Consider the following 16182-nt stretch of genomic DNA (forward strand, 5'->3'; position numbering starts at 1 on the left):
GGACTTCACAAAATTCTGGTTAAAGTTTTGTGTGCAAGTTACTATCTGCTAAACAAATGCAGATATAAAATTGAAACGTCACATATGTCTTCAAGATTTTAAGACTAGTTGATTGCATCAAGTAAGTCAGCTTGGCAATAATTCATTCACTTCTTTGGTAAAGATCCTTTAGATTGGAAAAAGGGCTTAGCCTGCCCGCTTAGCTCAGTAGGTCCAATGTGTATGGATCGTGGGTTCGTGAGTTCGATCCTTGGGCGGGGTGTATGTTCTCCGTGACTATTTGATAAATGTCATTCATGATTGTGTCTGAAATCATTAGTCTTCCACCTCTGCTTCATGTGGGGAAGTTGGCAGTAACTTTTGGAGAACAGGTTTGTACTGGTACAGAATCCAGGAAAACTGGTTTGGTTAACTGCCCGCCGTTACAGGACTGAAAAACTGTTGAAAAACGCCATTTAATCCAAAACAAACAAACAAACAAAGAAAAAGGACTTGCCTGGGAGTTACTTCACAAAAAAAACATTTACCCTGGCAACATTTCATTCATTTTGCTTTTTCCACAAGGTCAATAACTCTTGATATTTAAACAGAAAGATCTAAGAAAATGATAATGTATGCTGGTTGCTTGTAGAGTTGTTTCTTCCATTTTGTTGTGTTATTTTAGACTGTGACATTGATGATAGTGATGCAGACCCGGACTTCAAAATATCAATGAGTGATGTTGATTCTGATGATGACACAGGATTTACAGGCAACAGACCTAATGAGGACATGGTATCAACATCAGAAAGAGGCAATATAGATAGAGCTATTGATCCACAGCTCTGTACAGACAATTTAGTGACAGTTCAGTCTTCAGTAAAGAATGCAAAAGGCAATCTGAATAACAAAAGACATGCTTGTCTCTATTGTAGAAAACTCATGCCCAATATTGCCAGACATTTGACAAACAAACATTCAAATGAGCATGAAGTTGCTATTATATTGATGTTGCCATTAAGAAGTAAAGAACGTAAATCTGCTTGGCAGGAACTTGTAAACAAAGGGGACTTTTCTCACAATTATCAAGTCATTGACAAAGGTCATGGAACACTTATTCCAAAGTATAGATCGAGGACTAACGTGGATGATATACGAAGCCTATTACCATGCCATTCTTGCAGAGGGTTCTACAAGAAAACAGATTTGTGGAAACATCAAAAAATCTGTTGTGTACAGAAACCAACATTTTTAAATTCAAAACATGTCAGAGCAGGAAAACTATTAATGCCACATAAACAAGCATCAAAGGAGCTCTTTGAAAATGTAATAGTTGATATGAATGACGATGAAGTAAAGCGGACAGTTGAATCAGATGATTTTATTTTGCATCATGGGAACATTCTGTATGAGGAAAAGGGACATGAAGGTTACATCTCTAGCAAACTTAGAGAACTTGGTAGGCTTCTACTTTCAGCTAAAAAAATGGACACTGACATAAAAAGTATTTTGGATTTGATGAAAGCCTCAAAATGGGATTTGCTTATTGCAGCTGTTAAGAAAGTTGCTGAATACAATGAAGAGAGTTGTCAATTTGGTATTCCATCATTGGTAAGAAATCTTGGTCTAAGCCTGAAAAGGTGTGCTGAAATTGAATATTCTGATGCCACAAAAAACAGGAACTTTAAAAAACGTAATTTGATAGAAACATTCCTGGAAACGTATGAATTAAAGTGGAAAAAATGCATAGGATCGACAGCTAACTCAGCTCTGGAAGAGAAAAAGTGTAACAAGCTACAGCTTGTGCAGTTAGTAGAAGATGTTATTAAGCTCAACAAGCATTTAGAGGAAAACGTGAAATGGCTTTGTATTCAAGTTGAAAAGAACCCAATGGAATATTATGCTGACTTTGCAAAAATCTGTTTTGCACAGGTCATTCTTTTCAATAGAAAAAGAAGTGATGCAGCTGAAAGAATTACTGTGAAAGATATTTTAGCTGTTAAATCTGGAGGACTAGTGGATGACACTATAAAAAAATCATTGACTTTGTTTGAACAGAAACTGTGCAAGTCACATCCGAGAGTTGAAATTAAAGGGGAAAAAGGAGCCAGAATGCCAATCCTGTTAACAGCAAAAATGGCTTTTTGTTTAAATAAGCTTCTCAAGTATAGAGATGCAGCAGGTGTAGATGATAAAACTTTCCTGTTTGCAAGGCCGGGCTCTGCTGAGCATCCAGGACCATACAGAGGATGTGATGTGCTGAGGGAGTTTGCCAGTGACTGTAATTTGAAGCATCCTGAATGTATAACATCAACAAAAGCGAGAAAACAGCTTGCAACACTGACTCAAATTCTTAACCTCGAGGAAAATGATGAAGATGTCATGGAATCCTTCCAAGAACATGGTATTATTGTTCACGGGCAGTTTATCCAGTCACCAGAGAGTACATTACATGTGGCAAAGACCTTCAAATTACTCAGTTGCCTTAACAATGGAACAATTAACAAGTACAAAGGGTGCGATTTTGATGACCTAGATGTAGACCTTAAAGGTATTTCTTTTAGATTTTCTCTGGCATATTTTAAACTTAAAGTAATTGAGCTGCACGATGAGAAAATCAGCACAGTGCAAATGCGCCCAGCAGTCTGGTCAGGATCCATGCTGTTAGCTAATGGTTTCTCAGATTGCAATAGGCTTTGAAAGTGAACAGCATGGATCCTGACCAGACTGCGCATATGCGCAGACAGGTCTGAATCCATGCTGGTCGCATATGCACTGTGCTGATTTTCTCATGATGCGGCTCAATTACTTTAAGGAAATTATCAGACTGACTTTGACAGTAGAATTGCGCTTTCTGATTCTAATGTCTGAAGTAGAATATAGTAATTACTAAAAGATATTTCAATACATCTGGAATTTAACAGTTTTATATACCTCATGAATCAGAGGTGGACTACGAATGACTTCAGACACAACGTCCTTTATTAAATCATCACTGAGAAATACACGTTGCTCTATTTTCGATTCCTCACAACCCCGCATTCTGTAGATCTACACTCTTGACCTAAGCAGGTGGGCTGCAGCATTTTTAGCTCACCTTTCACGTAGTGACAGGGTGAGCTTTTGTGATCGCCCTTTGTCCGTCCTCCTTCCACAATTTCTTGTGAACAAGATAGAGACCACATTTTGCAAGCAATTTTGATCAGACTTGTACAAAACTTGTATTAGCATGATATCTCAGTTTTTTTCGAAAACTGGCCAGATCCCATCATGGGTTCTAGAGTTATTGCCCCTTAAAGGGCCAGAATTTGCTATTTTTGTGCATCAACAATTTCTTGTCTGCACGATAGTGGTTTCATTTATGATTTTATTTTAACCAAACTTGCACACAACTTGTATCACCATAAGATCTTGGTTCCTTTCTTGAACTGGCCAGATCCCAATATGGGTTCCAGAGTTATGGCCCCTGAAGAGCCAAAATGAGCTATTTTGACCTTGTCTGCACAACAGCAGTTTTATTAGCTCGACTATTCGAAGAATAGTCTAGCTATTCTACTCACCCTGGCATCGGCGTCACACCTTGGTTAAGTTTTTGCATGCAAGTACATACAGCCATCAATTAAAGGCATATAGCTTTGAAACTTATTTTTTCTTTTTCTAGGTCAATTACCAACCTCTCTGGGTCAAGTCCCATAACTCTGACATGTATTTTGAGCAAATTATGCCCCCTTTTGGACTTAGTAACTTGCATGTAAAACTTTACTATCTCCAAAACTAATGCAGATATTGATTTGAAACTTCACATGTGTCTTAGGGGTTATAAAACTAGTTGATAGCAGCAAGTCCCATAACTCTGACTTTCATTTTGGCCAAATTATGCCCCCTTTTGGACTTAGAAAATTCTGGTTAAAGTTTTGCATGCAAGTACATACAGCTATTTCTAAAAGGCATATAGATTTGAAACTTATTTTTTTTTTTTAGATCAATTACCAACCTCACTGGGTCAAGACCCATAACTCTGACATGTATTTTGAGCAAATTATGCCCCCTTTTAGACTTAGAAAATTTTGGTTAAAGTTTTACATGCAAGTTACTATCTCCAAAACTAATGCAGATATTGATTTGAAACTTCACATGTGTCTTCGGGGTTATAAAACTAGTTGATAGCAGCAAGTCCCATAACTCTGACCTTCATTTTGGCCAAATTATGCCCCCTTTTGGACTTAGAAAATTCTGGTTAAAGTTTTGCATGCAAGTACATACAGCTATTTCTAAAAGGCATATAGATTTGAAACTTATTTTTTCTTTTTCTAGATCAATTACCAACCTCACTGGGTCAAGTCCCATAACTCTGACATGTTTTTGAGCAAATTATGCCCCCTTTTAGACTTAGAAATTTTTTTTTTAAAGTTTTACATGCAAGTTATTATCTCCAAAACTAATGCAGATATTGAATTGAAACTTCACATGTGTCTTCGGGGTTATAAAACTAGTTGATAGCAGCAAGTCCCATAACTCTGACCTTCATTTTGGCCAAATTATGCCCCCTTTTGGACTTAGCAAATTCTGGTTAAAGTTTTGCATGCAAGTACATACAGCTATTTCTAAAAGGCATATAGATTTGAAACTTATTTTTTCTTTTTCTAGATCAATTACTAACCTCACTGGATCAAGTCCCATAACTCTGGCATGTATTTTGGGCAAATTATACCCCCTTTTGGACTTTGAAAATTCTGGTTAAAGTTTTACATGCGAGTTTCTATCTCCAAAACTAATGCAGATATTGAATTGAAACTTCACATGTGCCTTCGGGGTTATAAAACTAGTTGATAGCAGCAAGTCCCATAACTGATATGCATTTTGGTCAAATTATTCCCCCTTTTGAACTTAAAACTCTTGATATTTAACCTTTTTGGGTAATATTTTCCTGCTTCTGGGACAATATTTCGAATAGTCGAGCTTGGCTGTCTTACGGACAGCTCTTGTTTATGATTTGATTTTTACCAAACTTGCACACAACTTGTATCACCATAAGATCTTAGTTGCTTTCTTGAACTGGTCAGATTCCAGTACGGGTTCCAGAGTTATGGCCCCTGAAAGGGCCAGAATTAGCTATTTTGACCTTGTCTGCACAATAGCAGCTTCATTTTTGATTTGTATTTAACCAAATTTGCACAAAACTTGTGTCACCATAAGATCTTGGTTTCTTTCTTCAACTGGCCAGATTCCATTATAGGTTCCAGAGTTATGGCTCACTTCAAGGTTTCAACTAAATTTTCTCATAATTCTTTTGATTGATCTTGATTATGATTTTTTGACCTTCTTGTCCTTAAGTGCAATGATAACAGGTGAGCGATATAGGGCCATTTTGGCCCGCTTATGTACAATCTTTAACTCTTGTGTATTTATTTTGTAGAAATTTTGGAGGAGGATGATGATGAAAGAGATATTGAAAGTGATCAGTCAGAGTCAGAGGATGAGCTTACCACAGGTAATATTGACTCCTTTGCTGATTGATGGTCTGGTGTTCATTTTCTGTTGTCCATTGCCCATAGTCAACATTTTTACTTAAACATTTTCTACCCTCAAAACCACTGGTCAGACTTACACCAAATTTGGTCAGTAACATCCTGGCATAGACCTCTATCAAATTTTATTCAGATTGTTTAGCTTGGACCATTTAGGAAGTCACTCGAGATTAAAATAGAAAAAGAAACATTTAAATAAGTTCTTCATTTTAACCACTTAATGGATCTTGATTACGAAATTATGCCCCTGTTTTCAGCTAAGGAATTTTTGTCATTTTTAGCTCACCTGTCACAAAGTGACAAGGTGAGCTTTTGTGATCGCGCGGTGTCCGTCGTCCGTCCGTCCGTGCGTGCGTCCGTAAACTTTTGCTTGTGACCACTCTAGAGGTCACATTTTTCATGGGATCTTTATGAAAGTTGGTCAGAATGTTCATCTTGATGATATCTAGGTCAAGTTCGAAACTGGGTGACGTGCCTTCAAAAACTAGGTCAGTAGGTCTAAAAATAGAAAAACCTTGTGACCTCTCTAGAGGCCATATATTTCACAAGATCTTCATGAAAATTGGTCAGAATGTTCACCTTGATGATATCTAGGTCAAGTTCGAAACTGGGTCACATGCCATCAAAAACTAGGTCAGTAGGTCTAAAAATAGAAAAACCTTGTGACCTCTCTAGAGGCCATATATATCACAAGATCTTCATGAAAATTGGTCAGAACGTTCACCTTGATGATATCTAGGTCAAGTTTGAAACTGGGTCACGTGACTTCAAAAAGTAGGTCAGTAGGTCAAATAATAGAAAAACCTTGTGACCTCTCTAAAGGCCACATTTTTCATGGGATCTGTATGAAAGTTGGTCTGAATGTTCATCTTGATGATATCTAGGTAAAGTTCGAAACTGGGTCACGTGCGGTCAAAAACTAGGTCAGTATGTCTAAAAATAGAAAAACTTTGTGACCTCTCTAGAGGCCATATATTTCATTAGATCTTCATGAAAATTGGTCAGAATGTTCACCTTGATGATATCTAGGTCAAGTTCGAAAGTGGGTCACGTGCCTTCAAAAACTAGGTCAGTAGGTCAAATAATAGAAAAACCTTGTGACCTCTCTAGAGGCCATATTTTTCATGGGATCTGTATGAAAGTTGGTCTGAATGTTCATCTTGATGATATCTAGGTCAGTTTCGAAAGTGGGTCACGTGCCTTCAAAAACTAGGTCAGTAGGTCAAATAATAGAAAAACCTTGTGATCTCTCTAAAGGCCATATTTTTCATGGGATCTGTATGAAAGTTGGTTTGAGTGTTCATCTTGATGATATCTAGGTCAAGTTCGAAACAGGGTCATGTACGGTCTAAAACTAGGTCAGTAGGTCTAAAAATAGAAAAACCTTGTGACCTCTCTAGAGGCCATACTTTTGAATGGATCTGCATAAAAATTGGTCAGAATGTTCACCTTGATGATTTCTAGGTCAAGTTTGAAACTGGGTCATGTGCCTTAAAAAACTAGGTCAGAAGGTCAAATAATAAAAAAACCTTGTGACCTCTGCAGAGGCCATACTTTTCATGGGATCTGTATGAAAGTTGGTCTGAATGTTCATCTTGATGATATCTAGGTAAAGTTCGAAACTGGGTCAACTGCGGTCAAAAACTAGGTCAGTAGGTCTAAAATTATTAAAATCTTTTGACCTCTCTAGAGGCCATATTTTTCAATGGATCTTCATGAAAATTGATCTGAATGTTCACCTTGATGATATCTAGGTCAGTTTCGAAACTGGGTCACATGCGGTCAAAAACTAGGCCAGTAGGTTTAAAAATAGAAAAACCTTGTGACCTCTCTAGAGGCCATATTTTTCATGAGATCTTCATGAAAATTAGTGAGAATGTTCACCTTGATGATATCTAGTTAAAATTCAAAACAGGGTCACATACCTTCGAAAACTAGGTTAATAGGTCAAATAATAGAAAAACCTTGTGACCTCTCTAAGAGACCATATTTTTCAATGGATCTTCTTGAAAATTGGTCAGAATTTATATCTTGATAATATCTAGGTCAAGTTCAAAACTGGGTCACATGAGCTCAAAAACTAGGTCACTATGTCAAATAATAGAAAAAACGACGTCATACTCAAAACTGGGTCATGTGGGAAGAGGTGAGCGATTCAGGACCATCATGGTCCTCTTGTTTAATTTAATCTGTACTCGGTACTCACTATAGAGAATGGATTAAAACTTCATATACTTTTTCACTGTGATGATCTGAAATACATTGCTCAGGTTTCTTAACTCTGTTTTGCATTGTTACAAAATAAGTTCTGACCTTTCTTCGACTTATACATTGTATATTCATTCATTTAACTCTTAGTTACAAGTTTGTTGAATAGTCAGACATTGCTGTCCATAGACGGCTCCTGTTCTTAATTGAAATCTCTTACGTATTGATGAAAGTTTGGACAGCTGTAAACACTGTGTTAGAATAGCCTTATTGACATTTATACATGTAAGTGTGGTGGAGGGGGGTTGGGGGCATCACATGAAAGACATATTCCGAGTAAGTATAAAAAATTAACTGAGTTCATTGCAGCTATTTGTTATTCAGTAATGTTATATATTTTCTGATCTTTTAGGACAATGGAGTCCATTCAATATCTTCTATATAATAGAATTTCACTTAAGCCAGTGCTAGGGTCATGAGGGGTGTTGGGCTATCCTTTACGTCTCATGAGCAGGCTCTTTCAAGCTGAGTCTGCTATTATTTTGCTTGGTTGCTTTCTATGCTTGTAAGGGATCTTCTTTTAGATTTTATTGAAATACCTTTGTAAAAGTGAACAATAATGCAGCTAAAGTAATGGGATTACAAGTGTGGACCGCCTTTCATTTATCTTACACTTTTGCAGAAACTGAACCAGCAAGAAAAAAACAGAGAGTAGAAAATGGGAAAGCTAGAAGGAGCACCTCAACTATGGATGTAACAAATAAATCAGCTTCTAAGTCAGGTATGTGGACCTCCCTTTAGTATGTAGTCTTTAAGGTGAACTTTTAGGGTCATTGGATGTTTTTGTTTTGTTTGTTTACACTCGACCAACAACACTTGAAGTGCTATCACAGGAGAGAATGTATGTTATGGCCACAAGGTGAAGTTGAATTCAGTTATGAACTTGATCAAACCAGAATGGGAAGCTGTTGCCTCTGTTTGATAGACAAAACACAAGAAAACACATTCAAACAATCTTAACAGATCCTGAATGCAATGTGTGTGGTCAAGAGTGTTTTTTATTACAGGTCTAGAAGCATTTGATTGGGTCATATATTTTATATTTTAAAATCCAGTTAAAATGTATATTGGACATAGTTTACCCTGAACCTTACCTGATCATACTTAAACACATATATGAAATTAAGATCTTGGTTAAGTTGCGTTAGGGCCCTCTCAGACTAAAAGATTAATGAAAGAATAATTATATCTCCCACCACACAGTGGTGTGGGAGACATATTTACTCCTGTCTGTGTGTGTGTGCACTGTCTGTTTGACTGTCTGTGTGTGTGTCTGTCACAAATCTTGTTTGAACTCTTAAATTCGAACATTTCTCATCTGATTTTCGCCGAATTTGAACAAATGTGTTTGACCATAAGTCCTTAGCCAAGTTCGATAACTAGCCAAATTGGCTCAGACTCTTATGAATTATGGCCCTTGTAGTACCAAAAATTGGCCTTTTTATGCCCCCGGCATCTACTGATGCGGGAGGCATATAGTGATCGTCCTGTCCGTCTGTACGAGGTTAACCAAATGGGACCGTTTCGTCTAGCATCAATACCCCTTACTAGAATAACTTGATACTAATGCAGATGTAACCTGTGACCATTCCTCATCTTCAGACATCACCCAACCTCAGTTTGACCTTGACCTCATTTTGGACTTAGAATGCCTTATATGGGCCATCTCTTGGTTAACCAAATGGGACCGTTTCGTCTAGCATTAATACCACTTACAAGAATGAATTGATACTAATACAGATGTAACCTGTGACCATTCCTCATCTTCAAACATCACCTGACCTCAGTTTGACCTTGACCTCGTTTTGGATTTAGGTTGCTTTGTATCGAGAAGGATGCCACCAGGGGCATCAAACGTTTATTGAACGCAGCTCCTTGTTTACACTTGTCTGCGCTCTAAGTCGAACATTTCTCATACGTTCTTCACCAAACTTAAACCAAATGTTTTTTACTATAACTACTCAGTCAAGTTCATAAACTAGCTAAATAAGCCTGAGGCACTTAGGAATTATGGCCCTTGAACTAAAATCAGCCTTTTTACTCTTCAGAGGTATATTTGTAATGAGTAACAGTATATAAAAACCAAGTTACTATTTAGATGATAAGGCAGTTGTGGGAGACATGTACTTTTCTCAAAAGCAGCTTTAGTTTATATTTATTTTGTGGATGAGTCAGTCCACATAATTAAATCCTTACAAACAAGTAAAATTTTCATTTATTTTACATGCAAAGGTTAATTCCATAAATTCATAATATTCCCATGAAGTAGTCATTTTTATCAAAACCATGACATTTAGTGCCAACAAAATTAAATGATTATATATTATTATGTGATTAATGGCCACTTTCAACAGTATACTGTTATGCACAGACAGGCAGTATAACTGGAGTCCTTTGAATGACCAGCACTTAACACCAACACTGCACTGCTGTCTCATGTCTTTAACCCCTTACCCTGCTAAATTTCTATAATGAACTGGTCCTTCTTTCAATTTAGACAGAACCATCAACTGTATAAAGGGGTGATAACCAAAATTTTAGAAGAACACTGACTGAATGGCGAACGGTACAGATCATGATCAGACTGCATGGATGTGCAGGCTGAACACCATCTACACTGGTCGCAATGGCAGAATTACTTATGTTTAGCATGAGGAGGGTTAAGAATACTTCATTAGAATACTTCCAGAATGAAGGTCATAAACAAATAATTATCTCAGTGATGATATTGTGTTGAACATTTAGATATGAGCCGTGCCATGAGAAAACCAACATAGTGCATTTGAGACTAGCATGGATCTAGACCAACCTACACATATGTGCTGTCTAGTCAGGATCCATGCTGTTTCGCTTTCAAAGTCTACTGCTGAGAAAAACTGTTAGCAAACAGCATGGATCCTCACACAGTCTGGTCTGGATCCATGCTGGTCCCAAAATGCACTATGTTGGTTTTCTCATGGTGCGGCTCAATTATATTATCATTGCAAGTTTGCAGACACAGTGTGCATCAACTAATTATCATTTATACTTCAGCCACGAAGCGGAGGATTTTCTTTACAGAAGCTGAAAGACAGGCAGTGGAGGCAGGATTCTTGAAAGAAATCAGACTTGCAAAAGTGCCTGGAAAACCTGATGTTGTAAACTTTGTTAAACAAAATCCAACTTTTTCAAAGTACCCATGGACTAAAATTAAATTTGCGGTACACAATATGATAAATGCCAGGAAGCGTAAAGAAATGGACTTAGCATAGGACTGATGATTTAGAAATAGATTTGGAACTTTCTGACCTGTTATTACAGTAATAATAAAAATCCTTCCTTTGTGTTCTAGAGATGAGCTCAAACATTACATGCATGACAGTGTGTATTTGCAGTCTTGGAAAGCTGACTGATTGAAGTGGTATTTGTAAAGTCTGCCAGAACCTATATCTAGAAATTCATAGGATTTTACAGTGAGTGTATCTCGTGAAACAATATCATATCTGTAAATATTTTAGGAATTATAGTGCAACACTTGGTAATACAGAAAATAAAGACAAATGCAGCTACAAGCTGTCAAATAGAAAAGATAGAGGATTTTACATGAACATCTTTTCAAATTGAATATATTAAACAAGTTGAATAAAAAAAATGGTTGGCTTTGCCAAGCATTTTATCAATTTTATTCAATAAGTTTAATGAATTCAATGTGGAAAGTCACAGGTGTAATATTCCTTGAGCTTGAACAATTTTCCCTTTATGTAAACTAATATATAAGAAACTTTAAGAAAAAATTCTTTATGAAACTACTAGCCTGATTTCAACATACTTCAGACAAAGGGTCCTTGAGTGACGTTCTACAAAGTTTGTTCAAATTTTTCTAATTTTCAAAAAACATGGCCACAAGAGTGCAAGGTCACTTTTCTCTTTATGAATACAGTGGAAACTTTAAAAAATCTTCTAAGCCTTTTTAAAATGATTTCACAGAAATTGCTCTTGTGTGACCTTTACCAAGACTTCAAACTAATATGATTTGTCATTAAACATGGCTGCTAGAGGGAATAGTCATTTATAGCTCACCAGCGCACAAAGTGCTCAAGGTGAGCTATTGTGGCAGTTCATTGTCTGTCGTCCGTCATCGGTCAACATTTGCCTTGTGAACACTCTAGAGGCCACATTTGTGACCCAGTTATATGAAACTTGGTCAGAATGTAACCTTGATGATCTCTAGGTCAAGTTCGAACCTGGATCATGTGGGGTCAAAAACTAGGTCAGTAGGCCAGATCAAAAGAAAAGCTTATGAACACTTTAGAGACCACAGTTGAGAGTCATACTTTATGAACTTGGTCAGAATGTTTTCTTGATAACGTATATGTCAATTTTGAATCTTGGTCATGTGGGGTCAAAACTAGGTCATCTGGTCAAATCAAAGGAAAAGCTTGTGAACACTCCACAGTTGTGACCCAATCTTTATGAAACTTGGTCAGAATGTTTTCTTGATGATCTATAGGTAAATTTGAAACTGGGTCATGTTGGGTCAAAAACTAGCTCAGTACGCCAGATCAAAGGAAAAGCTTGTGAACACTCTAGAGGCCACAGTTGCGACCCAGTCTTTATGAAACTTGGTCAGAATGTTTATCTTGATGATTTCTATGTCAGGTTCCAAACCGGGTCCTACGGGGTCAAAAACTAGGTCAGTAGGCCAGATCAAAGGAAAAGTTTGTGAAAACTATAGGCCACAGTTGTGACTCGATCTTTATGAAACTTGGTCAGAAAGTTTGTCTTGATAATCTCTAGGTCAAGATTGAATCTGGGTCATGTGGGGTCAAAAACCACTTCACATGGTCAAATCAAGTTTGTGAACACTTTAAAGGCAACAGTTGTGACTCAATCTTTATGAAACTTAATCAGAATGTTTGTCTTTAGAACTTCTAGGTTAAGTTTGAGACTGAGTTATGTAGGGTCAAAAACTAGGTCACATGGTCAAATCAAAGGAAAAGCTTGTGAATTTTCTAGAGGTAGCAGTTGTGACCCAATCTTTATGAAACTTGGTCAGAATGTTTGTCTTGATAATCTCTAGGCGAAGGTCTAAATTGGGTCATGTGGGATCAAAACCTAGGTCAGTAGGCCAGATCAACACTGGTGGGCAATATAGGGCCATCATGGCCCTCATGTTTTCTTTTCAATTGTGTATATATTAGAAACATTAAAAATGTTCTTGTCAGAAATTACAGGCTGTTTAAAACAATTTAATACAATTGTTTATTTGAGTTTTAAGGTGTATCAGGAATTGACTGTCTACCGTTACTGTTCAAATTATTGCCCTTGGATCAAAAGTGAACATGCCCATGTGTGTGACATGTATGTAATATAGGCCAACATGAAATGAACTTTGAATATCTCCTTTTAAACTGTTAATTGCTAGAACCCTGATATTTATATAAATGTCGCTCTTCACTTGTAACTTGAAGGCTTTTACACATGCGTGCATTTTAGGGTCTGACAGTATCCCTCCTGTTATTTTTGTTAAAATCAGCTACAAATAAAATGCTATTTCTGTACTGTAAAAAATCCCAGACAATCATTTTTGCTTGCAACTTCTGACATGTAAGACCCCATGAATAGGTTCTACACCTTATTTACACCTAGTCGTTGGTCTGGACTGAGGACAGTTGTATGTCTGTTGATATTTGTATTTTAACCTTGATAGTATTGTAGCTGCAGTCATGCTTTTGGCTTTACTATGGATTTCTGTATTTATGGTTGTTTGAAAAATAATTCAAGTTTAACTACACATTTGAATTGTTCTTTCCGAAGGGAAATAAATTTGTTAAATTGGAATTTTTGTTGATTTGTATATCAATTACGTTTTATAAATGTGTCATGCTCTTATGGCAAATATTTTGACAGCAATTATCTAGTTGTTATTTTTCAAATTTAACCATGTGATCTATATACTGTCAAATTGCATTGAAAAATTCTCCTGTTTGTGCCACCCGAAGTTTTAAAGGGAAACGGGTAGATGGATTTGACCTCTGTATATCTGTCTGTCTGTTCAGACTTGTGGTGTTCATGTTTCAAAAAGTATTTGGTCTGATTATTACTCAGTATGTGAAGTTGTGCACCTGGTATTTTTATTTTGATTTCAAACAGCTAAACAAGAGTGATGGCTCTTGACTTAGTCAGAAATATGCATTAAGTGACAGGAGTGGAGGCAGCATGTTTGAAGGACATCTGGTTGAAAGCTGACATGCAGAATTCATTGTTCAAAGTGAGGCTCAAACCGGTGAGGGAAAGTGATTCATAGTCAATTACCTTAAACACTCGAGAACACGATTTTACATCTGTATTTCATTTAGTTAACCATGGCTTGTTAAAGTACTACTGGATTCTCTACCAGAACTTACCTATTCTACACTAGTAACTGCAAACTTTACCTCATGAATCAGTGGTGGAGGACTCGGACACAATATCAACTACCATATAATCGCAAAGAATATACACCTTTTCCTAGAATGTAGCTCACAACTCTGTGGTCACAGCTCAGGGATAGCTCAAAGATCTGCACTGTCATTATTGAGCTAGTTAGGCTGATGAACTTGATTGGTCAACAAGACTGTAGTTGTCCAACCGGGAAAAATGTCGAGCCCATTATTTGTTAACACACAGCCTCAATGATTCAAACATTTCAGTCAGTTAAAACAAGTTCCATTTCATTACCTTGACCAGTACTCAAGTTACTCAACCTGGGGTCGAAAAAATCCACACCTCTGCTGGTAAATACGAGTGGACTTTGCTGTAGAATGATCATATCAAAATGGGAGCCCTGAAGATGCCAGATAATCAAAAGATCTAAATTGCTCATTGTAACTATAAGATCTACTTGACTCTGTTGTGGTACCGCATTAGCCGGATGCATGTGTCGACGTTCCAACTCCTGAATATGGAAATCCCCATCCAGGCTTTATTTCCTGCATAATAGGCATCTTGACAGAACCAACCATCTTCTTTAAGCCAGCTGGACAGTTTTCTTTACAACTTTACTAAACTGTCTCATTAATAGGGTAGTTCTGCACGTTGGCGCCTCGGTCAGTATTCATAAATCTCACAGTGAACATTTTTCACCTCTCAGGAATGCAATATTTATATATTATCAAAAATTTTAACAAAAAATTCTAAGTTAAAAAGGGGCACAATTCTGTCAAAATTCAAACCTGAGTTATGTGGAGTGTTTCTCCTGGTGTAGACTTTGATGGTAAATAAGTATTTTAAGTTTCAAGTCAATAGCTTTGATAGTAACAGAAATATTTGACTTTATCAAAAACTTTAACCCACGCCAATGCCGGGGCGAGTACAATAGCTCTACTTTTTCTTCGAAAAGTCAAGCTAAAAAAAGAAAAAAAAAACGAAAAAACTCCAAAGAAGTTTGTAAGTCCACCCAAAAATCCTTACCTTACCCAGTACAGATAGGTCAAAATACCCCTCAACATTGGATGTAATATGCATGTTGTACTACAGAAAAATGGTCTCCATTTTTCCCTATGTCCAGTAATGAAAAAGTTACAATATAAGCTATTTAAAGTAACAACAAAGGGAAGTTATTCTAAAGAAGTGACCTGTGCATGACACTCCGTCTCATGATGGTGTACAATTGTGCCAAGTAACATCAAATTCCCTCCATGCATGAAGAAGATATGCTCCGGACAAAGTTTTCATTCTTGTATCTTTTGACCTCCAGGTGTGACCTTGACCTTAGACCTGGTTCTTGCGCATGGCACTCCGTCTCATAATGGTGAACAGTTGTGCCAAGTTTCATCAAAATCCCTTCATGCATGAAGAAGAAATGCTCTGGACAAAGTTTTCATTCTTCTTTCCTTTGACCTCCAAGTGTGACCTTGACCTTAGACCTACAGACCAGGTTCTTGCGCATGACACTCCATCTGATGATGGTGAACAATTGTGCCAAATTACATCAAAATCCCTTCATGCATGAAGAAGATATGCTCTGGACAATCATTCTTGAATTTGACCTTTGACCTCTAAGTGTGACCTTCACCTTAGACCTAGGGACCTGGTTCTTGCGCATGACACGCGAACAATTGTGCCATGTTTCATCAAAATCCCTCCATGCATGAAGAAGATAAGCTCCGGACAAAGTCTGGATGCCGCCCGCCCAACTGTCCGTCAGGAGCGTTCCCATAATACGTCCCGTTTTTCAAATGGGCATATAAAAATTCCTACATCTGATGTTCATAATATGCCCAAACTTCAATTTGAAAGAAAGATTTTTTAAGCAAAATCTGGAGGTGTGCCTTTAAGTATGTGTTGGTAGATTTTGCACTGTTTTCTAAGAAAACGCAATACTGATAAATTTATATTTGTCATCTTTTCTTCAGTTTGGATATCATAGCAAACTCTTAACACAATA

The 16182-nt window shown here is 37.1% G+C and overlaps 1 protein-coding gene across 1 annotated transcript in view; it reads left to right on the plus strand.

The window, feature by feature from the left end:
* The window catches only part of LOC123557701 (uncharacterized), a 57298-nt gene extending 43703 nt beyond the window's left edge, over positions 1–13595 (plus strand). Inside the window, exons 8-11 of the mRNA XM_053544060.1 lie at positions 665–2530; positions 5396–5470; positions 8398–8496; positions 10809–13595. Coding sequence (XP_053400035.1) covers positions 665–2530; positions 5396–5470; positions 8398–8496; positions 10809–11026 — 2258 coding nt within the window. The 3' untranslated portion in view covers positions 11027–13595. The remainder of the gene's footprint in view (positions 1–664; positions 2531–5395; positions 5471–8397; positions 8497–10808) is intronic.
* The last annotated feature ends 2587 nt before the right edge of the window (positions 13596–16182 follow it).

Source organism: Mercenaria mercenaria, chromosome 5, assembly GCF_021730395.1.
Source record: "Mercenaria mercenaria strain notata chromosome 5, MADL_Memer_1, whole genome shotgun sequence".
In the NCBI taxonomy this organism is placed as follows: domain Eukaryota; kingdom Metazoa; phylum Mollusca; class Bivalvia; order Venerida; family Veneridae; genus Mercenaria; species Mercenaria mercenaria.